Genomic DNA, 27,082 nt, shown 5'->3' on the forward strand with positions numbered 1-27,082 from the left:
TTTCTTAGGCTGTGAGGAAACCTGAGGTAAAAAAGTCGACTTCCCAGCTGTTGCTGTGGATACGAGGTCCGAGAGACCGTCCCCAAACAATTCCTCACCCTTATAAGGCAAAACCTCCATGTGCCTTTTAGAATCAGCATCACCTGTCCACTGCCGAGTCCATAATACTCTCCTGGCAGAAATGGACATTGCATTAATTCTAGTTGCCAGCCGGCAAATGTCCCTCTGTGCATCCCTCATATACAAGACAACGTCCTTTATATGCTCTATGGTTAGCAAAATAGCATCCCTGTCGAGGGTATCAATGTTGTCTGACAGGGTATCAGACCATGCTGCTGCAGCACTACACATCCATGCTGAAGCAATAGCAGGTCTCGGTATAGTACCTGAGTGTATATATACAGACTTCAGGATAGCCTCCTGCTTTCTATCTGCAGGCTCCTTTAGGGCGGCCGTATCCTGAGACGGCAGTGCCACCCTTTTAGATAATCGCGTGAGCGCCTTGTCCACCCTAGGGGATGTCTCCCAGTGTAACCTATCCGTTGGCGGGAAAGGGTACGCCATCAGTAACCTCTTAGAAATCACTAGTTTCTTATCAGGGGAACACCACGCTTCTTCACACAATTCATTTAATTCATCAGATGGGGGAAAAGTCACTGGTTGCTTTTTCTCCCCAAACATAATACCCTTTTTAGTGGTAACCGGGTTAATGTCAGAAATGTGCAATACATTTTTCATTGCCGTAATCATGCATCGGATGGCCCTTGTGGACTGTACATTTGTCTCATCCTCGTCTACACTTGAGTCAGACTCCGTGTCGACATCTGTGTCTGCCATCTGAGCTAGCGGGCGTTTTTGAGCCCCTGATGGCCTCTGAGACGCCTGGGCAGGCGCGGGCTGAGATGCCGGCTGTCCCAAGGCTGTTACGTCATCGAACCTTTTATGTAAAGAGTTGACACTGTCGGTTAATACCTTCCACATATCCATCCACTCTGGTGTCGGCCCCGTAGGGGGCGACATCACACTTATCGGCTCCTGCTCCGCCTCCACGTAGCCCTCCTCCTCAAACATGTCGACACAGCCGTACCGACACACCGCACACACACAGGGAATGCTCTGACTGAGGACAGGACCCCACAAAGTCCTTTGGGGAGACAGAGAGAGAGTATGCCAGCACACACCACAGCGCTATATAACACAGGAATTTCCATTATACTGTGATTTTTCCCAATAGTTGCTAATACACAAATTGCGCCTAAATTTATGTGACCCCCTCTCTTTTTTACCCTTGTCGTACTGGATACTGCAGGGGAGAGCCTGGGGAGCGTCCTTCCAGCGGAGCTGTGAAGAGAAAATGGCGCTGGTTGTGCTGAGGAAGATAGCCCCGCCCCCTCAGCGGCGGGCTTCTCCCGCTTTTTATAATGTTAATGGCGGGGGTTTTTGCACATATACAGTGTTATACACTGTATTATGTGCTAATTTATGCCAAAAGGTAAAGGCCCTGCACCCAACAGTGACCGGAGTGTGTGGTGTGCTATGGGAGCAATGGCGCACAGCTGCAGTGCTGTGCGCTACCTTAATGAAGACAGGAGTCTTCAGCCGCCGTTTTTCATCTTTATCTTCTGTCTTCTGGCTCTGCAAGGGGGACGGCGGCGCGGCTCCGGGAACGGACGATCGAGGTCGGGCCCTGTGTTCGATCCCTCTGGAGCTAATGGTGTCCAGTAGCCTTAGAAGCACAAGCTAGCTGCAAGCAGGTAGGTTTGCTTCTCTCCCCTCAGTCCCTCGTAGCAATGAGTCTGTTGTCAGCAGATCTCACTGAAAATAAAAAACCTAACAAATACTTTCTTTTCTAGTGAACTCAGGAGAGCCCACTAGGTGCATCCAGCTCTGGCCGGGCACAGATTCTAACTAAGGTCTGGAGGAGGGGCATAGAGGGAGGAGCCAGTGCACACCAGATATAGTACCTAATCTTTCTTTTAAGAGTGCCCAGTCTCCTGCGGAGCTCGTCTATTCCCCATGGTCCTTACGGAGTACCCAGCATCCACTAGGACGTCAGAGAAAATAGCATTAATTCTTGGGACGCAGGGAAGGTTAGCGAGGCTTTCTTATTGTCAGTGAAGTATGCCTCCTCAACCTGCTGAGGTGTTGTGTCAGCAATATTCAACACATCCCTAATAGCCTCTATCATCAACTACACCCCTTTAGCAAGAGATGCGGCCCCCCTGAGTATATCCCCATCACCGTCTGCCGTGTCAGAGTCGGTATCCGTGTCGTCTTGCATAATCTGGGCAAGAGCACGTTTGTGGGAACCTACAGAGAGGGGTCCTGAGTTAACAGAACCGGACCAAACTGCCATAGAATTCTGTAAAACCTGAGTTGCAGATTCATTCTGTGCAACCCTAGTAGAAATCTGAGAAATCATAGATTTGATGGAGGATAACCATTCAGGCTCCCTTGCTGGTATCTGCGCTAAAACTGTGTAATCCTGATTACATGGAATGAGATCATCCTGAGAGGACATATCCTCAGCCGCATATGACACAGAGTCCCTGGACATAGCTAACTGGAGACCCCAAACACTCCACACACACACACACACACACACACACACGAGAGGTTAGACAGAGTTTCCCCCCTGAGAATGGCAAGAGAGACACAGAGTTTGGAGCCAACCCACACACAGCGCTGTTTAGATTAAGGACACCACTTACCAGCGCCCACTGTGTACTGTAACAAGTTACACAGAACTAATTCACCACCTCTCCCCCCTTCTACAACCCCCTGGTACCGCACAGGATAGCTGGAGTTGCTTGGAGGGACAGCTCTGTCGGCGTTTGTGTACAGGAACTGCAGGCATGAAAATTACGCTGAACGCTGCTGGGTCTGCTCTCAGAAGCTCCGCCCCTTGAAGATGGCGCATCTTCCCGCACAAATTCTTTATACTGCCCTGAGTATTCCGTCGCTAGGCGGGGGATTCCGTCCCCTGTTAGCGTCGGAGTATGGAGGATTGTGACGCTAGCCTGGGGAGTCAGTCTCCGGTTAGTGTCTGTGACCAGTGTAGGGTATTAAAACCCTGGCTCAGGACACCCCTCATAGCGCCAACACTGTGTGCCGCTGAGCCTTCCCAGAGCGCAGCCGCACAGACCCTTGTGCTGCCATATCTCGCCACCTTCTGATCTTCTGGCTCTGTAAAGGGGTGGCGGCATGCTGGCGGGGTGAGCGATCCCCTGTGGCGAGGAACAATCGATCCCCTCAGGAGCTCAGTGTCCTGTCAGCGGAGATAGTGCTCAGACCCCGCAGGGCGGACACTACTCCCCCTTAGACCCACGAAGCAGGGAGGCTGTTGCCAGCAGCCTCCCTGTAAAATAATAAACTCTAAAAAATAACTTTACTAGAGAAACTCTGGAGAGCTCCCCTAGCTGTGACCGGCTCCTCCGGGCACATTTTCTAAGCTGGGTCTGGTAGGAGGGGCATAGAGGGAGGAGCCAGCCCACACTCAAACTCTTAAAGTGCCAATGGCTCCTAGTGGACCTGTCTATACCCCACGGTACTAATGTGGACCCCAGCATCCTCTAGGACGTAAGAGAAATAGGCAATGAATACACCAAGGTATAATATGCACACATATACTATAAAATACATACGTACCATGCACTCCCTCTTTGGACTCTAATGTGTGCAGGCTGGCTTCTATAATATATATATATATATATATATATATATATATATATATATATATATATATATATATATATATATACACATACACATACATATATATACATACATATATATACATACATATATATATATATATATATACACACACATATATACATATATACACATATATACACACATATTTATTCATACATACACACACATATACACTGCTCAAAAAAATAAAGGGAACACTAAAATAACACATCCTAAATCTGAATGAATGAAATATTCTTATTAAATACTTTGTTCTTTACATAGTTGAATGTGCTGAAAAACAAAATCATACAAAAATTATCAATGGAAATCAAATTCATTAACCCATGGAGGTCTGGATTTGGAGTTACACTCAAAATTAAAGTGGAATAACACACTACAGGCTGATCCAGCTTTGATGTAATGTTCTTAAAACAAGTCAAAATGAGGCTCAGTAGTGTGTGTGGCCTCCACGTGCCTGTATGACCTTCCTACAACGCCTGGGCATGCTCCTGATGAGGTGGCGGATGGTCTCCTGAGGGATCTCCTCCCAGACCCGGACTAAAGCATCCGCCAACTCCTGGACAGTCTGTGGTGCAATGTGGCGTTGGTGGATGGAGCGAGACATGATGTCCCAGATGTGCTCAATTGGATTCAGGTCTGTGGAACCGGCGGGCCAGTCCATAGCATCAATGCCTTCGTCTTGCAGGAACTGCTGACACACTCCAGCCACATGAGGTCTAGCATTGTCATGCGTTAGGAGGAACTCAGGGCCAACCGCACCAGCATATGGTCTCACAAGGGGTCTGAGGATCTCATCTCGGTACCTAATGGCAGTCAGGCTACCTCTGGCGAGCACATGGAGGGCTGTGCGGCCCCCCCAAAGAAATGCCACCCTACACCATTACTGACACACTGCCAAACCGGTCATGCTGGAGGATGTTGCAGGCAGCAGAACGTTTTCCTTGGCGTCTCCAGACTCTGTGACATGTGCTCAGTGAGAACCTGCTTTCATCTGTGAAAAGTACAGGGCGCCAGTGGCGAATTTCCTAATCTTGGTGTTCTCTGGCAAATGCCAAACGTCCTGCACAGTGTTGGGCTGTAAGCACAACCCCCACCTGTGGGCGTCGGGCCCTCATACCACCCTCATGGAGTCTGTTTCTGATCGTTCGAGTAGACACATGCACATTTGTGGCTTGCTGGAGGTCATTTTGCAGGGCTCCGGCAGTGCTCCTCCTGTTCCTCCTTGCACAAAGGCGGAGGTAGCGGTCCTGCTGCTGGGTTGTTGCCCTCCTACGGCCTCCTCCACGTCTCCTGATGTACTGGCCTGTCTCCTGGTAGCGCCTCCATGGTCTGGACACTACGCTGACAGACACAGCAAACCTTCTTGCCACAGCTCGCATTGATGTGCCATCCTGGATGAGCTGCACTGCCTGAGCCACTTGTGGGGGTTGTAGACTCCGTCTCACGCTACCACTAGAGTGAAAGCACCGCCAGCTTCCAGAAAGTATAGGAGCTGAGAAGTGGTCTGTGGTCACCACCTGCAGAACAACTCCTTTATTGGGGGTGTCTTGCTAATTGCCTATAATTCTCACCTGTTGTCTATTCCATTTGCACAACACAATGTGAAATTGATTGTCAATCAGTGTTGCTTCCTAAGTGGACAGTTTGATTTCACAGAAGTGTGATTGACTTGGAGTTACATTGTGTTGTTTAAGTGTTCCCATTATTTTTTTGAGCAGTGTATATATATATATATATATATATATATATATATATATATAGAAGCTCGGCGGCGCGGCACTCAGCAGTATCAGAAAGAAAAAACACGGAAAGCTTCTTGCTTATCAACGTTTCAATGTATTTTTCACATTTTCGTCAGGATAAATAAACACCTTAAAACCACATACCTTTATACCCGTACATCACCATGTGCAAGCTGGCGTGGGGGCCGGGACTACACACCCGCCCTCAAGTCGCCCATTGCTGACGTCATCCAAAGAAGACTGATCAGCTGTGCTCAGACTTATCACCATAGATACTAAAAACAAAGCACGGAACAAATATGAGAATGCATTTGCATAGATACTATACTGACTTGCTCAATTATTATTGTTATTATACAGCTAGCACAACAATTGCTTTACAGAAACAATTAAGCAAGTGAATTCCCAATTATATTCATACAAAATAATCAGAAAAATAATACATTTATGCTGTAAATTACACTACCTTAAAGAGGCATACGCAATATTTTCATTAAGACCTCTGGGACTCACTACATCTAACCGATGGATCCACTGCGCCTCGCGGCGCAGTAATTGCAGACCTATTGCCACCTCGAATATCCTCCAGAACCGTGTCTATCATCCTATAGCGTAAGGTGTTTAATTGATGTTTCCTCTCTAAAAAATGTCTAGCGACCGGCTGATCGCTTTTGCCGGTAGAAAGGGCTGCCCTTATAGCTGCCCTATGCTGTCCCATGCGCACTTTAAACTTGCAAGTAGTCTTGCCAATGTAGCAAAGGCCACAGGGGCATAGAATCTGATAAACCACATAGGTCGAGTTGCAATTAAAGTAATGCCTGATTTTGTAAACCTTACCTGAATGTGGGTGGAGAAACGAATCACCTGTCAACATAAATTGACAGGTGACACAAGTACATCGAAAACATCCAACCCTGTTGTTATCTAAAAAAGAGGCTACAGACTCGTTCTTTTTGGAATTGCTGTTAGTTTTAACTAATATGTCCTTTAAATTGCATCCCCGTTTATAACAAGGCATGAGAGCACGTTGGTTAATATTGAGGGAATCATCACTTTGCACTAATGGCCAATATTTTTTGGCTGTTTTAGTAATAATAGATGAGGACGAATGATATTGGTTTACCCATGGGAATCTGGAGGAAGAGGAATTTATTTTTACCAAAGAATTGGATAATAATTGGTTGCGATCCAGGGACATTACAATGCTTTTGGATTTTAATAAATTTTCTTTCTTATATTCTCTTACCAAAAATTTTTCAATGAGTGTGTCGATTTCCCTTTCAGCTGTAATTCTATCGCTATTGATCCGGTAAATCCGGATCATCTGCGAATAGGGTAATCCATTAATTAGTGATTTCGGGTGACAACTTTGGGCCTGTAACAAGTTATTTCTGTCGGTAGCCTTAGTAAATAGGTTAGTAACCATTCTCCCATTAACAATGGACAGATTTACATCCAAAAAACTTATAGACTGCTGGCTATACGTATGGGTGAATTTGATCGGACCTTCACGGGCATTGTGCATATTTAATACATCAATTAGAAGTGCAATGTCATCCTGCCATAAAATGAAAATATCGTCTATAAACCTTGTATATAACAACATTTTAGACGAAACCGATGTATCTGTAAAGAAAATAGCATGTTCAATAGAAAACATAAAAATATTGGCGTACGCCGGGGCCATAGAACTGCCCATAGCGCACCCTTTCACCTGTAAATAAAAATCGTTGTTATATAAAAAGAAATTATTATTTAATAATAATTCAAACAGCATGACTATCACTTCAATGGTTTTTTGGTCAAAAGTGCTTTTAGCCAACAAAAAAGTTTTAACAGCAGTAATACCCATATCATGTGGGATTGATGTATAGAGATTTACTACATCCACGCATACCATCCAACTGCCCGATGAAATAACCGATAGATTCCTTAATTTGTTCAAAAAGGAGGTAGTGTCTAAAAGAAAAGTACTCTCCTTTTGAATGAATGGTTGTAACAAAGAATCTAAAAATACAGCCACAGGCTGAAATAACGAACCCCGGGCTGAGACTATAGGTCTGCCCGGGGGGGGCGTTACCCCCTTGTGAATCTTTGGTATTGTATAAAATACCGGGGTCAGGGGGTATGGTGGAAGTAGTATCTCCTTTAACTCTTCATTAAGAAAACCTGAATCCATCGCTCGTAAGAGAATAGAACATAACTGTTCCCGACAAGACTTAGTGGGATCCCCAGATAATTTACAGTAAATCTGCGAGTCTGACTGCTGCCTCTTTTTGGTAAGAGGATATAAGAAAGAAAATTTATTAAAATCCAAAAGCATTGTAATGTCCCTGGATCGCAACCAATTATTATCCAATTCTTTGGTAAAAATAAATTCCTCTTCCTCCAGATTCCCATGGGTAAACCAATATCATTCGTCCTCATCTATTATTACTAAAACAGCCAAAAAATATTGGCCATTAGTGCAAAGTGATGATTCCCTCAATATTAACCAACGTGCTCTCATGCCTTGTTATAAACGGGGACGCAATTTAAAGGACATATTAGTTAAAACTAACAGCAATTCCAAAAAGAACGAGTCTGTAGCCTCTTTTTTAGATAACAACAGGGTTGGATGTTTTCGATGTACTTGTGTCACCTGTCAATTTATGTTGACAGGTGATTCGTTTCTCCACCCACATTCAGGAAAGGTTTACAAAATCAGGCATTACTTTAATTGCAACTCGACCTATGTGGTTTATCAGATTCTATGCCCCTGTGGCCTTTGCTACATTGGCAAGACTACTTGCAAGTTTAAAGTGCGCATGGGACAGCATAGGGCAGCTATAAGGGCAGCCCTTTCTACCGGCAAAAGCGATCAGCCGGTCGCTAGACATTTTTTAGAGAGGAAACATCAATTAAACACCTTACGCTATAGGATGATAGACACGGTTCTGGAGGATATTCGAGGTGGCAATAGGGGTCTGCAATTACTGCGCCGCGAGGCGCAGTGGATCCATCGGTTAGATGTAGTGAGTCCCAGAGGTCTTAATGAAAATATTGCGTATGCCTCTTTAAGGTAGTGTAATTTACAGCATAAATGTATTATTTTTCTGATTATTTTGTATGAATATAATTGGGAATTCACTTGCTTAATTGTTTCTGTAAAGCAATTGTTGTGCTAGCTGTATAATAACAATAATAATTGAGCAAGTCAGTATAGTATCTATGCAAATGCATTCTCATATTTGTTCCGTGCTTTGTTTTTAGTATCTATGGTGATAAGTCTGAGCACAGCTGATCAGTCTTCTTTGGATGACGTCAGCAATGGGCGACTTGAGGGCGGGTGTGTAGTCCCGGCCCCCACGCCAGCTTGCACATGGTGATGTACGGGTATAAAGGTATGTGGTTTTAAGGTGTTTATTTATCCTGACGAAAATGTGAAAAATACATTGAAACGTTGATAAGCAAGAAGCTTTCCGTGTTTTTTCTTTCTGATACTGCTGAGTGCCGCGCCGCCGAGCTTCTACATGCATCTACTTTTGCGAGGGCACCAGCGACTATTGTATTGACCTAAAGGGAGTGCCAGACCTCGGAGCATACTATATTATATATATATATATATATATATATATATATATATATATATATATATATATATACATACATATACACACACACACATATATATATATATATATATATACACACACACATATACACACATATATATATATATATATATATATATATATATATATATATATATACATACACACACACACACACACACACACTATGATGGGGTGATGTCCTGTTTATGTGAATGAAGTCCTGTGAGTGCCGCTCTGATCCGTAAATATACACATACATATATATATATATATATATACATATATACATACATACATATACATACATATATACATACATACATATATACACACACACACACACACGAGCAGGTGCTTGATAAATAACATCAGGGGCAACATACAGGTAGAAGACAAGTCATGCTGGATATTAAATGGATGAGCAGTAGACAAGGTCCTACCTCGGATCTCACACACTGCCATTTTAATGCTGCCCTTGCTTGTTTTGCCAACATTGTCCGGTGAGTCATAGTAAGACAAGATCCCTCTGTCCAGCACAAAGTAACGCGGCTGCCAGCCTGTGGAGATTACATGCTGCACATGAATTCATTTTCTAGCAGCACAGCATACCCTCCAACATTTTTACACACAAAAATCGGTACAAATTAGAAAAGGGGCGTGGTCACGGGTAAAGGGGCGTGGTCACTCCCCTTTTCCTATACTTTCAATGGAAGTTTGGAGAGCCAAAAATAGGTACAGACCATAAAAAAAAAAAAAAGTACTGTACCTATTAAATAGGTACAGTTGGAGGGTATGGCACAGTTTGCATTGGACAAACAACTTTAGTCTGTGCAACATATAAATCAACATCTGGACACCTTGATAAGACATGGTGATTACGTTAGGTAAGCGTTACACCTCTATAAACACACACAATGTAAAAACATGATAACTTAAGACAACAGACACACACTAAACCAAATCCGTGAGTCAGGTTATAAAAGAATGCTACTAACAACATTCACAAATATAGACTGGAAAGTTTCAGGAGCGTATCAGAACTGGAGAGAATGAAAATACGGTTATGATCCATTTTCCAAGACTTTCGGACCGTAAACCTATTGGGCACGTTGTCTAGCACACACACGCACACATGCATGCAGGCTTGTAGCCATAAAAATGTCCGATCAGGTTAACAGACAAGAACTTGCACTCAACTACACAGCAAATGTAAACAGTTCTGTCTAGATATGAGAACATTTCACTTGTCAATATTATTGGTCAACTTAAAGCAGAGCCGTAACTTGGTGTGTGCTAAGTGTGCCTTGCACACAGCGCACTTGTGGTGGGAGCGCATAGTGCGCTGTGTCACACACTTAGCGGCAGAGGATTTTTTATATATTTTTTTTTCATTTGTGCCGGCCCCAGCAGGCTGTCAGCGCACGCTGATTTGACAGCTGCCGCTGGGACCAGAGCCGGCTCACGCCCACAGTAGCACCCCCCTCCCTCCTCCAGTGTGCATGTGACCAGCAGGCAGATGGGGAGACTGAGCGGGCTGCGCCGCTGCCAGACCGGCTAAGCCTACGGACTAGGAGTCAGGCAGCCACAGCGCAGTGGACCGCGTGGACTGGATTTCACTTCCAGCCAGCTCCCCAGCGTCCACACAGAGAGGAGAGGCGCCGATCTGTGGTATGTGCGTTCTGGGGGGGAGAACTGTCTGCCGTAATGTGTAAAAGGGGCTCTACCTGGTGTAGTGGCGCTACTGTGCGGCGTAATTTGAATAATGGAGACTACGGTGCACTGTAGTATGAATTGGTATTATTTTGTGGCCACACCCCTTCCCTATGAAGCCACGCCCCTAATTTTTTTGCATGCGCCTACGCCGCGCACTGCACGTGTTTTACACGGGGGGGGGGGGGGGGCGGGGGCACCAATTGCGTTTCTTGCACACAGCGCTAAAATGCCTAGTTACGGCACTGACTTAAAGGTTAGGTTTAGTGGTCCTTTAGTTCCCATACACAGGGCGAATGTATTAAATTTCCTTCTGTGAACATAACGCAGCCACAAAGATTTACCTACTCTGCAATTTATCAAGGACTTAGGGCCAGATTTACTAAGCCTTAAAATGTGATAAAGCGGAGAGAGATAAAGTACCAGCCAATCCGCTTCTGTCATGTCACAGACCCTGTTTGAAAATGGCAGTTAGGAGCTGGTTGGTTGCTAGTTTATCACTTTGCAAGGCCTAGTTAGTACATCTGGCCCTCAACATCTTAGGTTTGCATGTCTTGCTCAATGTATATATAAAAGGATGAATGCATAAAAATATTCTTAGCATAAGATTAGGAGGGAGATATATCAAACTTTCCAGAGAGCTAAAATTGAGAATTTGCCTATAGAAACTAGCTTTTAGCTATAATTAATCTAGCACAGTCTATAAAATGAAAGGTAGAAGATGGTCGATTGCTATGGGCAACTTCTCCGCATCATCTCTTTTGAAAGTTTGATACATCTCCCCCAAGATCTCTACGATGGCGTTAGTAAGTTAACCCTTAAAAGAGTGACATTGTTTTGCCTTCTCTTTCCATAATCACTTTATCATCTCCTAAAACTATGTCAATCCAAATCTGGCCAGTCCTACAACAGTATTAACTTTAAATTTTAACACATACATACATACATACATACATACATAGGTGGTCAAATTGGACAAGTTCAGGCCGGCAAGCGCAGTTGATAGATCATATACACACCCAGTGGCCTAACTAAAGGCTTGGAGGCCCTTGGCAAATTCTCAGGGTGGGCCTCCGTGGCAGTGACGTGCGGTGAGGTGAGTGGCTGGGGAGGCACAAATGGGGATGGGTCTGAATGCTGGTAGCCTGTCTCACCCCCTACTCACTGTAACTCTCCCCTCACTACACTAAGCTGCAGTGTCCATTGAGTCTCCTACCTGCAGCCCTGTCTTCTCTTGCTCCTACTGACTGAGCTCAGACTACAGTGCACTTCCTACAGCGTCCATCAGTGAACAAGGCCGCCCCCACACTCAGAGGCTTGCCTCTATTAGCTCCCTCTCTGTGCATTGTTACTGCCCATGGTGTGGCCCCGCCCCCAGCTCAGCAAAGCAGTGTCCAACTGCAGAACCGAGGCAGAGTTGTTGGTGTCGCATCTCTCGTCTCCCTTCAGCTCCAGGGATCTCCACAAAGCTGGCGAGTGTTAGCTATAAAAAAGGATTCTAATAAACAAAGAAGATGTTTAGGTTATAAATATCTTTATTGTATTATTCTAATCATGTTTATATCAAATCTCAGGAGTTTGACAGGGAGTATGACAGGGGAGGGTCTACCTCACCTACGTACGCTGACTGCATGTTCCTGCAACGCAGCCAAACAGGGAACCGGTAGATGAGGAGGAAGCTGTACAGAATGCTGGATAGAGCATTCCCAGGGAACAGACACACCAGTGAGCAGCCAGTGGGGAACCTGGAGGGACACGAACCTCCACAAGCGGACCCCAACAGCAGAGAAGCCTTCGGAGGAGGAGGAGGAGGAGAGCGTTGTCATGGTAGAAGATGATCTGGGAGTCCAGAAATACAGGCCATGGCTTTGGGCCTATCCAGATGCCGGAGCTCGTGGGAGCCTGGGCATTTGTCAGTCTAGCCACCCTGTAGTTACACCACTGTACACACCGACAGCAGTCATCTTCCACTTTTATCGAGCCATGGATAATAATGGTGATCCACTCTAAACCGATAAACTATGTGAAAGTGTAAGTATCTCTGAATCATTACATTAAAATAACCTGTGGTCGTATGAATGGATACGCTCTATGTTTTTATGGTTGGGTTTCCTCATTAGAAAGGAATTACATTCTGCCTCACACATTGTCACAACTGTTTGGAGGGGCAGGGGTCGGGATTCCGGGTGTCAGCATAGCACCAGATGTTGGGATTCTGGCGTCGGTCTCCTATACGCCAGGATCCCGACAGCCGGTAAATTGATTGCATACTGCCGATGGGCTATGTTACTACAGGTTGAGTATCCCTTATCCATAATGCTTGGGACCGGAAGTATTTTGGATATCGGATTTTTCCGTATTTTGGAATAATTGCATACCATAATGAGATATCATGGCGATGGGACCTAAGTCTAAGCACAGATTGCATTTATGTTACATATACACCTTATACACACAGTCTGAAGGTCATTTTAGCCAATATTTTTAATAACTTTGTGTATTAAACAAAGTGTGTCTACATTCACACAATTCATTTATGTTTCATATACACCTTATGCACACAGGATGAAGGTCATGTAATACAATAATTTTAATAACTTTGTGTATTAAACAAAGTTTGTGTACATTGAGCCATCAGAAAACAAAGGTTTCATTATCTCACTCTCACTCAAAAAATTCCGTATTTCGGAATATTCCGTATTTCGGAATATTTGGATATGGGATACTCAACCTGTAATACCATCTACCTACCCCACACCCAGAGTAACTCCAAGTGACGAAGTGAACAACAGAAATCAGCAATTGCTCATTTTAAATTATTCACGGTTTAATTTTAATTTGTAAATTAGATTTCACTGTGTAGTTTGGCTTAGATGTACATTGTAAATAACCAATATGTCCATGCATGCATTAGAACAACGACTGTTGTGCATAATAATAATAATAATAATAATACAAGCCCGTGGTCTTATGATCTGATCTCCAGGAGGTGCTGGTGTTTATTTTGGGTTCCTGTGAAAACCCAGCATGAGAATCCTGCCAGCAGCTATGTTACCCAGCACACAGCAGTCATATATGAGCCTGACACATGCCCCAGCAGTACCTGAGAGGTAGTTAGTCCATTTTAGCAGTGAGCCCTCCATGTCCAAAAGCCTCATCGCCCGATGCCTGCAGCACCTGCTGCAAGGTAGGACTCACTCAACCAGCTCATTCAGCAGTCACCTGCATCAGCCAATGGAACGCGAGGGGCGTGACCAATCAGAATTAGTTACGCCCCTAGCAGGGCAGATATGGAGCGTGGTCAAAACGAGACACTCGGCCTATCATGGGTAAACATTGTGCAGGCACGTGTTTGGTGGGCGTGGTTTGTATACCGTAATTACCCAAAGCAAGAGGCAATAAGCCTCTGTGCGGGCTTATGTGTTGCAGTGCCAGATCCAGAGCTTCCTTCGCTGTACACGCAGATGCACTGACGAGTGATGTGATTGGCTGCTATGCTGTGGGAGGGTGGGATGCCGGGAAATGTAGTCTGGGAAACAGAGGCCTCACGGTAGGGTGAGGGGTAGGGACTACAACTTCCGTCATGCCGCAGGCTCTGAAGCAATGACCTCCCCCGGCCTTACCTCCCGCCCCGGCCATTGTTGCTGGAGAGCGGAGAGCCGGAGGGAATGAGTGAGACCGAGGACTGTGGGAACCAGACGTGCTCCGGGTGCCCCAGGTAGTAGCCGCATTCAACCCCCGAATTACATCCCATCCCCCTCATTATCGGTGCAGCGAGCATAGTGACGGTGCTGTGTGTGAGTTCTGTGTTACCGTGCTGCGTCCCCTCCTCCCACTGATATGTCATGTACATCATTATACAGTCCCGCCCGCTTAGTGACAGGTTGCACTATCACCCATACTCCCTGTATACACAGGCTGCTATGTGATGCTTCTGCACTCTATATTTCCCCTCCCCTCTCAAACTGTGTGCAGTGATGCACTGTATATTCCCCCTCCCCTCTCATACTCCGTGCAGTGATGCACTGTATATTTCTCCTTCCCACTCCCATACTCACTGCACCCCTCACTCATACTATGTGCAGTGACAGCCTGTATAGTGCTCCCCTCACTCATACTATGTGCAGTGACAGGCCGTATACTGCTCCCATCACTCATACTATGTGCAGTGACAGCCTGTATACTGCTCCCCTAACTCATACTATATGCAGTGACAGCCTGTATACTGCTCCCTTCACTCATACTATGTGCAGTGACAGGCCGTATACTGCTCCCATCACTCATACTATGTGCAGTGACAGCCTGTATACTGCTCCCCTCACTCATACTATGTGCAGTGGCTGTATACTGCTCCCCTCACTCATACTATGTGCAGTGACAGCCTGTATACTGCTCCCTTCTCTCATACTATGTGCAGTGACAGGCTGTATACTGCTCCCCTCACTCATACTATGTGCAGTGACAGGCTGTATACTGCTCCCCTCACTCATACTATGTGCAGTGACAGCCTGTATACTGCTCCCCTCACTCATACTATGTGCAGTGGCTGTATACTGCTCCCTTCACTCATACTATGTGCAGTGACAGGCTGTATACTGCTCCCCTCACTCATACTATGTGCAGTGACAGCCTGTATACTGCTCCCCTCACTCATACTATGTGCAGTGGCTGTATACTGCTCCCCTCACTCATACTATGTGCAGTGACAGCCTGTATACTGCTCCCTTCTCTCATATTATGTGCAGTGACAGGCTGTATACTGCTCCCTTCACTCGTTCTATGTGCAGTGACAGGATGTATACTGCTCCCCTCACTCATACTATGTGCAGTGACAGGCTGTATACTGCTCCCTTCACTCATACTATGTGGAGTGACAGGCTGTATACTGCTCCCCTCACTCATACTATGTGCAGTGACAGGCTGTATACTGCTCCCCTCACTCATACTATGTGCAGTGACAGGCTGTATACTGCTCCCATCACTCATACTATGTGCAGTGACAGCCTGTATACTGCTCCCTTCTCTCATATTATGTGCAGTGACAGGCTGTATACTGCTCCCTTCACTCGTTCTATGTGCAGTGACAGGATGTATACTGCTCCCCTCACTCATACTATGTGCAGTGACAGGCTGTATACTGCTCCCTTCACTCATACTATGTGGAGTGACAGGCTGTATACTGCTCCCCTCACTCATACTATGTGCAGTGACAGCCTGTATACTGCTCCCTTCTCTCATATTATGTGCAGTGACAGGCTGTATACTGCTCCCTTCACTCGTTCTATGTGCAGTGACAGGATGTATACTGCTCCCCTCACTCATACTATGTGCAGTGACAGGCTGTATACTGCTCCCTTCACTCATACTATGTGGAGTGACAGGCTGTATACTGCTCCCCTCACTCATACTATGTGCAGTGACAGGCTGTATACTGCTCCCCTCACTCATACTATGTGCAGTGACCGGCTGTATACTGCTCCCATCACTCATACTATGTGCAGTGACCGGCTGTATACTGCTCCCATCACTCATACTATGTGCAGTGACAGCCTGTATACTGCTCCCCTCACTCATACTATGTGCAGTGGCTGTTTACTGCTCCCTTTACTCATAATATGTGCAGTGACAGCCTGTATACTGCTCCCCTCACTCATACTATGTGCAGTGACAGGCCGTATACTGCTCCCATCATTCATACTATGTGCAATGACAGCCTGTATACTGCTCCCTACACTCATACTATGTGCAGTGGCTGTATACTGCTCCCCTCACTCATACTATGTGCAGTGACAGCCTGTATACTGCTCCCTTCTCTCATACTATGTGCAGTGACAGGCTGTATACTGCTCCCCTCACTCATACTATGTGCAGTGACAGCCTGTATACTGCTCCCTTCACTCATACTATGTGCAGTGACAGCCTGTATACTGCTCCCTTCACTCATACTATGTGCAGTGACAGGCTATATACTGCTCCCCTCACTCATACTATGTGCAGTGACAGCCTGTATACTGCTCCCCTCACTCATACTATGTGCAGTGGCTGTATACTGCTCCCTTCACTCATACTATGTGCATTGACTGCCTGTATACTGCTCCCCTCACTCATACTATGTGCAGTGACAGGATGTATACTGCTCCCCTCACTCATACTATGTGCAGTGACAGCCTGTATACTGCTCCCTTCACTCATACTATGTGCAGTGACAGGCTGTATACTGCTCCCCTCACTCATACTATGTGCAGTGGCTGTATACTGTTCCCCTCACTCATACTATGTGCAGTGGCTGTATACTGCTCCCTTCACTCATAATATGTGCAGTGATAGCCTGTATACTGCTCCCCTCACTCATACTATGTGCAGTGACGGGCTGTATACTGCTCCCATCACTCATACTATGTGCAGTGACAGCCTGTATACTGCTCCCCTCACTCATACTATGTGCAGTGGCTGTATACTGCTCCCTTCACTCATACTATCTGCAGTGACAGCCTGTATACTGCTCCCCTCATTCATACTATGTGCAGTGACAGCCTGTATACTGCTCCCTTCACTCATACTATCTGCAGTGACAGCCTGTATACTGCTCCCTTCACTCATACTATGTGCAGTGACAGGCTGTATACTGCTCCCCTCATTCATACTATGTGCAGTGACAGGCTGTATACTGCTCCCTTCACTCGTACTATGTGCATTGACTGCCTGTATACTGCTCCCCTCACTCATACTATGTGCAGTGACAGGCTGTATACTGCTCCCCTCACACCATACTATGTGCAGTGACAGCCTGTATACTGCTCCCCTCACTCATACTATGTGCAGTGACAGGCTGTATACTGCTCCCCTCACTCATACTATGTGCAGTGACAGCCTGTATACTGCTCCCCTCACTCATACTATGTGCAGTGACAGGCTGTATACTGCTCCCCTCACTCATACTATGTGCATTGACTGCCTGTATACTGCTCCCCTCACTCATACAACAGATGGGTCCACATTTATCTTGACCTTTAATAGGATTAATTGAGACTGGTCAGTCGGATTTAATCCCCTGCTGTAATGACTTAATCCCCTGCTGTATTGTTCTCTGTATTGTATTGCAGCTGAGAACAATAGATGAATGGGTTATGCTAATAAATCATGTTGTGCCTAGGCGCACAAAACTAGTCAAGATAACGGTGGACCCATCTGTATGTGCAGTGACAGGACGTATACTGCTCCCCTCACTCATACTATGTGCAGTGACAGGACGTATACTTCTCCCCTCACTCATACTATGTGCAGTGACAGGCTGTATACTGCTCCCCTCACACCATACTATGTGCAGTGACAGCCTGTATACTGCTCCCCTCACTCATACTATGTGCAGTGACAGGATGTATACTGCTCCCCTCACTCATACTATGTGCAGTGACAGCCTGTATACTGCTCCCTTCACACATACTATGTGCAGTGACAAGCTGTATACTGCTCCCCTCACTCATACTATGTGCAGTGACAGCCTGTATACTGCTCCCTTCACACATACTATGTGCAGTGACAAGCTGTATACTGCTCCCCTCACTCATACTATGTGCAGTGACAGCCTGTATACTGCTCCCCTCACTCATACTATGTGCAGTGGCTGTATACTGCTCCCCTCACTCATACTATGTGCAGTGGCTGTATACTGCTCCCTTCACTCATAATATGTGCAGTGACAGCCTGTATACTGCTCCCCTCACTCATACTATGTGCAGTGACAGGCTGTATACTGCTCCCATCACTCATACTATGTGCAGTGACAGCCTGTATACTGCTCCCCTCACTCATACAATGTGCAGTGACAGCCTGTATACTGCTCCCCTCACTCATACTATGTGCAGTGACAACCTGTATACTGCTCCCTTCACTCATACTATGTGCAGTGACAGCCTGTATACTGCTCCCTTCACTCATACTATGTACAGTGACAGGCTGTATACTGCTCCCCTCACTCATACTATGTGCAGTGACAGCCTGTATACTGCTCCCCTCACTCCTACTATGTGCAGTGGCTGTATACTGCTCCCTTCACTCATACTATGTGCAGTGACAGCCTGTATACTGCTCCCTTCACTCATACTATGTGCAGTGGCAGGCTGTATACTGCTCCCCTCATTCATACTATGTGCAGTGACAGGCTGTATACTGCTCCCTTCACTCATACTATGTGCAGTGACAGCCTGTATACTGCTCCCCTCACTCATACTATGTGCAGTGACAGGCTGTATACTGCTCCCCTCACACCATACTATGTGCAGTGACAACCTGTATACTGCTCCCCTCACTCATACTATGTGCAGTGACAGGCTGTATACTGCTCCCCTCACTCATACTATGTGCAGTGACAGCCTGTATACTGCTCCCCTCACTCATACTATGTGCAGTGACAGGCTGTATACTGCTCCCCTCACACCATACTATGTGCAGTGACAGCCTGTATACTGCTCCCCTCACTCATACTATGTGCAGTGACAGGATGTATACTGCTCCCCTCACTCATACTATGTGCAGTGACAGCCTGTATACTGCTCCCTTCACTCATACTATGTGCAGTGACAAGCTGTATACTGCTCCCCTCACTCATACTATGTGCAGTGACAGCCTGTATACTGCTCCCCTCACTCATACTATGTGCAGTGGCTGTATACTGCTCCCCTCACTCATACTATGTGCAGTGGCTGTATACTGCTCCCTTCACTCATAATATGTGCAGTGACAGCCTGTATACTGCTCCCCTCACTCATACTATGTGCAGTGACCGGCTGTATACTGCTCCCATCACTCATACTATGTGCAGTGACAGCCTGTATACTGCTCCCCTCACTCATACAATGTGCAGTGACAGCCTGTATACTGCTCCCCTCACTCATACTATGTGCAGTGACAACCTGTATACTGCTCCCTTCACTCATACTATGTGCAGTGACAGCCTGTATACTGCTCCCTTCACTCATACTATGTACAGTGACAGGCTGTATACTGCTCCCCTCACTCATACTATGTGCAGTGACAGCCTGTATACTGCTCCCCTCACTCCTACTATGTGCAGTGGCTGTATACTGCTCCCTTCACTCATACTATGTGCAGTGACAGCCTGTATACTGCTCCCCTCACTCATACAACAGATGGGTCCACATTTATCTTGACCTTTAATAGGATTAACTGAGACTGGCCAGTCGGATTTAATCCCCTGCTGTAATGACTTAATCCCCTGCTGTATTGTTCTCTGTATTGTATTGCAGCTGAGAACAATAGATGAATGGTTTATGCTAATAAGTCATGTTGTGCCTAGGCGCACAAAACTAGTAAAGATAACGGTGGACCCATCTGTATGTGCAGTGACAGGACGTATACTGCTCCCCTCACTCATACTATGTGCAGTGACAGCCTATGTACTTCTCCCCTCACTCATACGATGTGCAGTGACAGGCTGTATACTGCTCCCCTCACACCATACTATGTGCAGTGACAGCCTGTATACTGCTCCCCTCACTCATACTATGTCCAGTGACAGGACGTATAATTCTCCCCTCACTCATACTATGTGCAGTGACAGGACGTATACTTCTCCCCTCACTCATACTATGTGCAGTGGCTGTATACTGCTCCCCTCACTCATACTATGTGCAGTGACAGCCTGTATACTGCTCCCCTCACTCATACTGTATGCAGTGACAGCCTATATACTCATACTATGTGCAGTGACAGGCTGTATACTGCTCCCCTCACTCATACTGTATGCAGTGACAGCCTATATACTTCTCCCCTCACTCATACTATGTGCAGTGACAGGCTGTATACTGCTCCCCTCACACCATACTATGTGCAGTGACAGCCTGTATACTGCTCCCCTCACTCATACTATGTGCAGTGACAGGCTGTATACTGCTCCCCTCACACCATACTATGTGCAGTGACAGCCTATATACTTCTCCCCTCACTCATACTATGTGCAGTGACAGACTGTATACTGCTCCCCTAACTCATACTATGTGCAGTGACAGGCTGTATTCTGCTCCCCTCACTCATACTATGTGCAGTGACAGGCTGTATACTGCTCCCCTCACTCATACTATGTGCAGTGACAGGCTGTATACTGCTCCCCTCACTCATACTATGTGCAGTGATAGGCTGTATACTGCTCCCCTCCCTCATACTATGTCCAGTGACAGGACGTATACTGCTCCCCTCACTCATACTATGTGCAGTGACAGGCTGTATACTGCTCCCCTCACTCATACTATGTGCAGTGACAGCCTGTATACTGCTCCCCTCACTCATACTATGTGCATTGACTGCCTGTATACTGCTCCCCTCACTCATACAACAGATGGGTCCACATTTATCTTGACCTTTAATAGGATTAATTGAGACTGGCCAGTCGGATTTAATCCCCCGCTGTAATGACTTAATCCCCTGCTGTATTGTTCTCTGTGTTGTATTGCAGCTGAGAACAATAGATTAATGGTTTATGCTAATAAGTCATGTTGTGCCTAGGCGCACAAAACTAGTCATGATAACGGTGGACCCATCTGTATGTGCAGTGACAGGACGTATACTGCTCCCCTCACTCATACTATGTGCAGTGACAGGACGTATACTTCTCCCCTCACTCATACTATGTGCAGTGACAGGACATATACTTCTCCCCTCACTCATACTATGTGCAGTGACAGCCTGTATACTGCTCCCCTCACTGTATGTAGTGACAGCCTATGTACTTCTCCCCTCACTCATACTATGTGCAGTGACTGGCTGTATACTGCTCCCCTCACACCATACTATGTGCAGTGACAGCCTGTATACTGCTCCCCTCCCTCATACTATGTCCAGTGACAGGACGTATACTGCTCCCCTCACTCATACTATGTGCAGTGACAGGCTGTATACTGCTCCCCTCACTCATACTATGTGCATTGACTGCCTGTATACTGCTCCCCTCACTCATACAACAGATGGGTCCACATTTATCTTGACCTTTAATAGGATTAACTGAGACTGGCCAATCGGATTTAATCCCCTGCTGTAATGACTTAATCCCCTGCTGTATTGTTCTCTGTATTGTATTGCAGCTGAGAACAATAGATGAATGGTTTATGCTAATAAGTCATGTTGTGCCTAGGCGCACAAAACTAGTCATGATAACGGTGGACCCATCTGTATGTGCAGTGACAGGACGTATACTGCTCCCCTCACTCATACTATGTGCAGTGACAGGACGTATACTTCTCCCCTCACTCATACTATGTGCAGTGACAGGACATATACTTCTCCCCTCACTCATACTATGTGCAGTGACAGCCTGTATACTGCTCCCCTCACTGTATTTAGTGACAGCCTATGTACTTCTCCCCTCACTCATACTATGTGCAGTGACTGGCTGTATACTGCTCCCCTCACACCATACTATGTGCAGTGACAGCCTGTATACTGCTCCCCTCCCTCATACTATGTCCAGTGACAGGACGTATACTGCTCCCCTCACTCATACTATGTGCAGTGACAGGCTGTATACTGCTCCCCTCACTCATACTATGTGCAGTGACAGGCTGTATACTGCTCCCCTCACTCATACTATGTGCAGTGACAGCCTGTATACTGCTCCCCTCACTCATACTATGTGCAGTGGCTGTATACTGCTCCCCTCACTCATACTATGTGCAGTGACAGCCTGTATACTGCTCCCCTCACTCATACTGTATGCAGTGACAGCCTATATACTCATACTATGTGCAGTGACAGCCTGTATACTGCTCCCCTCACTCATACTGTATGCAGTGACAGCCTATTTACTTCTCCCCTCACTCATACTATGTTCAGTGACAGGCTGTATACTGCTCCCCTCACACCATACTATGTGCAGTGACAGCCTGTATACTGCTCCCCTCACTCATACTATGTGCAATGTCAGGCTGTATACTGCTCCCCTCACTCATACTATGTGCAGTGACAGCCTGTATACTGCTCCCCTTACTCATACTGTATGCGGTGACAGCCTATATACTCATACTATGTGCAGTGACAGGCTGTATACTGCTCCCCTCACTCATACTATGTGCATTGACTGCCTGTATACTGCTCCCCTCACTCATACAACAGATGGGTCCACATTTATCTTGACCTTTAATAGGATTAACTGAGACTGGCCAGTCGGATTTAATCCCCTGCTGTAATGACTTAATCCCCTGCTGTATTGTTCTCTGTATTGTATTGCACCTGAGAACAATAGATGAATGGTTTATGCTAATAAGTCATGTTGTGCCTAGGCGCACAAAACTAGTCAAGATAACGGTGGACCCATCTGTATGTGCAGTGACAGGATGTATACTGCTCCCCTCACTCATACTATGTGCAGTGACAGGACGTATACTTCTCCCCTCACTCATACTATGTGCAGTGACAGCCTGTATACTGCTCCCCTCACTGTATGCAGTGACAGTCTATACACTTCTCCCCTCACCTATACTATGTGCAGTGACAGGCTGTATACTGCTCCCCTCACACCATACTATGTGCAGTCACAACCTATATACTGCTCCCCTCACTCATACTATGTCCAGTGACAGGACGTATACTTCTCCCCTCACTCATACTATGTGCAGTGACAGGCTGTATACTGCTCCCCTCACTCATACTATGTGCAGTGACAGCCTGTATACTGCTCCCCTCACTCATACTATGTGCAGTGACAGGACGTATACTTCTCCCCTCACTCATATTATGTGCAGTGACAGCCTGTATACTGCTCCCCTCACTGTATGCAGTGACAGCCTATATACTTCTCCCCTCACTCATACTATGTGCAGTGACAGGCTGTATACTGCTCCCCTCACACCATACTATGTGCAGTGACAGCCTGTATACTGCTCCCCTCGCTCATACTATGTCCAGTTACAGGACGTATACTTCTCCCCTCACTCATACTATGTGCAGTGACAGCCTGTATACTGCTCCCCTCACTGTATGCAGTGACAGCCTATATACTTCTCCCCTCACTCATACTATGTGCAGTGACAGGCTGTATACTGCTCCCCTCACACCATACTATGTGCAGTGACAGCCTGTATACTGCTCCCCTCACTCATACTATGTGCAGTGACAGGACGTATACTTCTCCCCTCACTCATATTATGTGCAGTGACAGCCTGTATACTGCTCCCCTCACTGTATGCAGTGACAGCCTATATACTTCTCCCCTCACTCATACTATGTGCAGTGACAGGCTGTATACTGCTCCCCTCACACCATACTATGTGCAGTGACAGCCTGTATACTGCTCCCCTCGCTCATACTATGTCCAGTTACAGGACGTATACTTCTCCCCTCACTCATACTATGTGCAGTGACAGCCTGTATACTGCTCCCCTCACTGTATGCAGTGACAGCCTATATACTTCTCCCCTCACTCAAACTATGTGCAGTGACAGGCTGTATACTGCTCCCCTCACACCATACTATGTGCAGTGACAGGATGTATACTTCTCCCCTCACTCATACTATGTGCAGTGACAGGCTGTATACTGCTCCCCTCACTCATACTATGTGCAGTGACAGGCTGTATACTGCTCCCCTCACTCATACTATGTGCAGTGACAGCCTGTATACTGCTCCCCTCACTCATACTATGTGCAGTGACAGGACGTATACTTCTCCCCTCACTCATACTATGTGCAGTGGCTGTATACTGCTCCCCTCACTCATACTATGTGCAGTGACAGCCTGTATACTGCTCCCCTCACTCATACTGTATGCAGTGACAGCCTATATACTCATACTATGTGCAGTGACAGGCTGTATACTGCTCCCCTCACTCATACTGTATGCAGTGACAGCCTATATACTCATACTATGTGCAGTGACAGCCTGTATACTGCTCCCCTCACTCATACTATGTGCAGTGACAGCCTATATACTTCTCCCCTCACTCATACTATGTGCAGTGACAGCCTGTATACTGCTCCCCTCACTCATACTATGTGCAGTGACAGCCTGTATACTGCTCCCCTCACTCATACTATGTGCAGTGACAGCCTGTATACTGCTCCCCTCACTCATACTATGTGCAGTGACAGGCTGTATACTGCTCCCCTTACTCATACTATCTGCAGTGACAGGCTGTATACTGCTCCCCTCACTCATACTATGTGCATTGACTGCCTGTATACTGCTCCCCTCACTCATACAACAGATGGGTCCACATTTATCTTGACCTTTAATAGGATTAACTGAGACTGGCCAGTCGGATTTAATCCCCTGCTGTAATGACTTAATCCCCTGCTGTATTGTTCTCTGTATTGTATTGCAGCTGAGAACAATAGATGAATGGTTTATGAAAATAAGTCATGTTGTGCCTAGGCGCACAAAACTAGTCAAGATAACGGTGGACCCATCTGTATGTGCAGTGACAGGACGTATACTTCTCCCCTCACTCATACTATGTGCAGTGACAGCCTGTATACTGCTCCCCTCACTGTATGCAGTGACAGCCTATATACTTCTCCCCTCACTTATACTATGTGCAGTGACAGGCTGTATACTGCTCCCCTCACACCATACTATGTGCAGTCACAACCTGTATACTGCTCCCCTCACTCATACTATGTCCAGTGACAGGACGTATACTTCTCCCCTCACTCATACTATGTGCAGTGACAGGCTGTATACTGCTCCCCTCACTCATACTATGTGCAGTGACAGCCTGTATACTGCTCCCCTCACTCATACTATGTGCAGTGACAGGACGTATACTTCTCCTCTCACTCAAATTATGTGCAGTGACAGCCTGTATACTGCTCCCCTCAATGTATGCAGTGACAGCCTATATACTTCTCCCCTCACTCATACTTTGTGCAGTGACAGGCTGTATACTGCTCCCCTCACACCATACTATGTGCAGTGACAGCCTGTATACTGCTCCCCTCACTCATACTATGTGCAGTGACAGGCTGTATACTGCTCCCCTCACACCATACTATGTGCAGTGACAGCCTGTATACTGCTCCCCTCACTCATACTATGTCCAGTTACAGGACGTATACTTCTCCCCTCGCTCATACTATGTGCAGTGACAGCCTGTATACTGCTCCCCTTACTGTATGCAGTGACAGCCTATATACTTCTCCCCTCACTCATACTATGTGCAGTGACAGGACGTATACTTCTCCCCTCACTCATACTATGTGCAGTGGCTGTATACTGCTCCCCTCACTCATACTATGTGCAGTGACAGCCTGTATACTGCTCCCCTCACTCATACTGTATGCATGGACAGCCTATATACTTCTCCCCTCACTCATACTATGGGGGTAATTCCAAGTTGATCGCAGCAGGAAATTTTTTAGCAGTTGGCCAAAACCATATGCATCTGCAGGGGGTGCAGATATAACATTTGCAGAGAGAGTTAGATTTGGGTGGATTATATTGTTTCTGTGCAGGATAAATACTGGCTACTTTATTTTTACACTGCAATTTAGATTGCAGATTGAACACACCACACCCAAATCTAACTCTCTCTGCACATGTTATATCTGTTGGTTTTGCCCAACTGGTAAAAAAATTCCTGCTGCGATCAACTTGGAATTACCCCCTATGTGCATTGACAGGCTGTATACTGCTCCCCTCACTCATACTATGTGCAGTGACAGCCTGTATACTGCTCCCCTCACTCATACTATGTGCAGTGACAGCCTGTATACTGCTCCCCTCACTCATACTATGTGCAGTGACAGTCTGTATACTGCTCCCCTCACTCATACTATGTGCAGTGACAGGACGTATACTTCTCCCCTTACTCATACTATGTGGAGTGACTGCCTGTATACTGCTCCCCTCACTCATACTATGTGCAGTGACAGGCTGTATACTGCTCCCCTCACTCATACTATGTGCAGTGACAGGACGTATACTTCTCCCCTCACTCATACTATGTGCAGTAACTGTATACTGCTACCCTCACTCATACTATGTGCAGTGACAGCCTGTATACTGCTCCCCTCACTCATACTATGTGCAGTGACAGCCTGTATACTGCTCCCCTCACTCATACTATGTGCAGTGACAGCCTGTATACTGCTCCCTTCACTCATACTATGTGCATTGACAGGCTGTATACTGCTCCCCTCACTCATACTATGTGCAGTGACAGCCTGTATACTGCTCCCCTCACTCATACTATGTGCAGTGACAGCCTGTATACTGCTCCCCTCACTCATACTATGTGCAGTGACAACCTATATACTTCTCCCCTCACTCATACTATGTGCAGTGACAGGCTGTATACTGCTCCCCTCA

At 46.2% G+C, this 27,082-nt stretch overlaps 2 protein-coding genes across 4 annotated transcripts in view; one reads left to right on the plus strand and one right to left on the minus strand.

Annotated features, from left to right (window-relative positions):
* Window positions 1-14,062, minus strand: part of LOC135007730 (pleckstrin homology domain-containing family A member 3-like) — a 105,658-nt gene extending 91,596 nt beyond the window's left edge. The window contains exons 1-2 of one of the 3 annotated variants that reach the window (XM_063952148.1): window positions 13,872-14,059; window positions 9,499-9,615 (exon numbers count right to left, since the gene is read on the minus strand). In XM_063952148.1, the coding sequence (XP_063808218.1) occupies window positions 9,499-9,615; window positions 13,872-13,926 (172 nt within the window). In that variant the 5' untranslated portion in view covers window positions 13,927-14,059. Of the gene's footprint in view, window positions 1-9,498; window positions 9,616-13,871 lie in introns of all 3 variants that reach the window. The other 2 variants (XM_063952147.1, XM_063952149.1) reach the window with 2 other exon arrangements.
* Window positions 14,063-14,307: 245 nt separating this feature from the next.
* The window catches only part of TARBP2 (TARBP2 subunit of RISC loading complex), a 155,931-nt gene continuing 143,156 nt past the window's right edge, over window positions 14,308-27,082 (plus strand). The window contains exon 1 of the mRNA XM_063952146.1: window positions 14,308-14,486. Coding sequence (XP_063808216.1) covers window positions 14,437-14,486 — 50 coding nt within the window. The 5' untranslated portion in view covers window positions 14,308-14,436. The remainder of the gene's footprint in view (window positions 14,487-27,082) is intronic.

Source organism: Pseudophryne corroboree, chromosome 2 (assembly GCF_028390025.1).
Source record: "Pseudophryne corroboree isolate aPseCor3 chromosome 2, aPseCor3.hap2, whole genome shotgun sequence".
NCBI lineage: Eukaryota > Metazoa > Chordata > Amphibia > Anura > Myobatrachidae > Pseudophryne > Pseudophryne corroboree.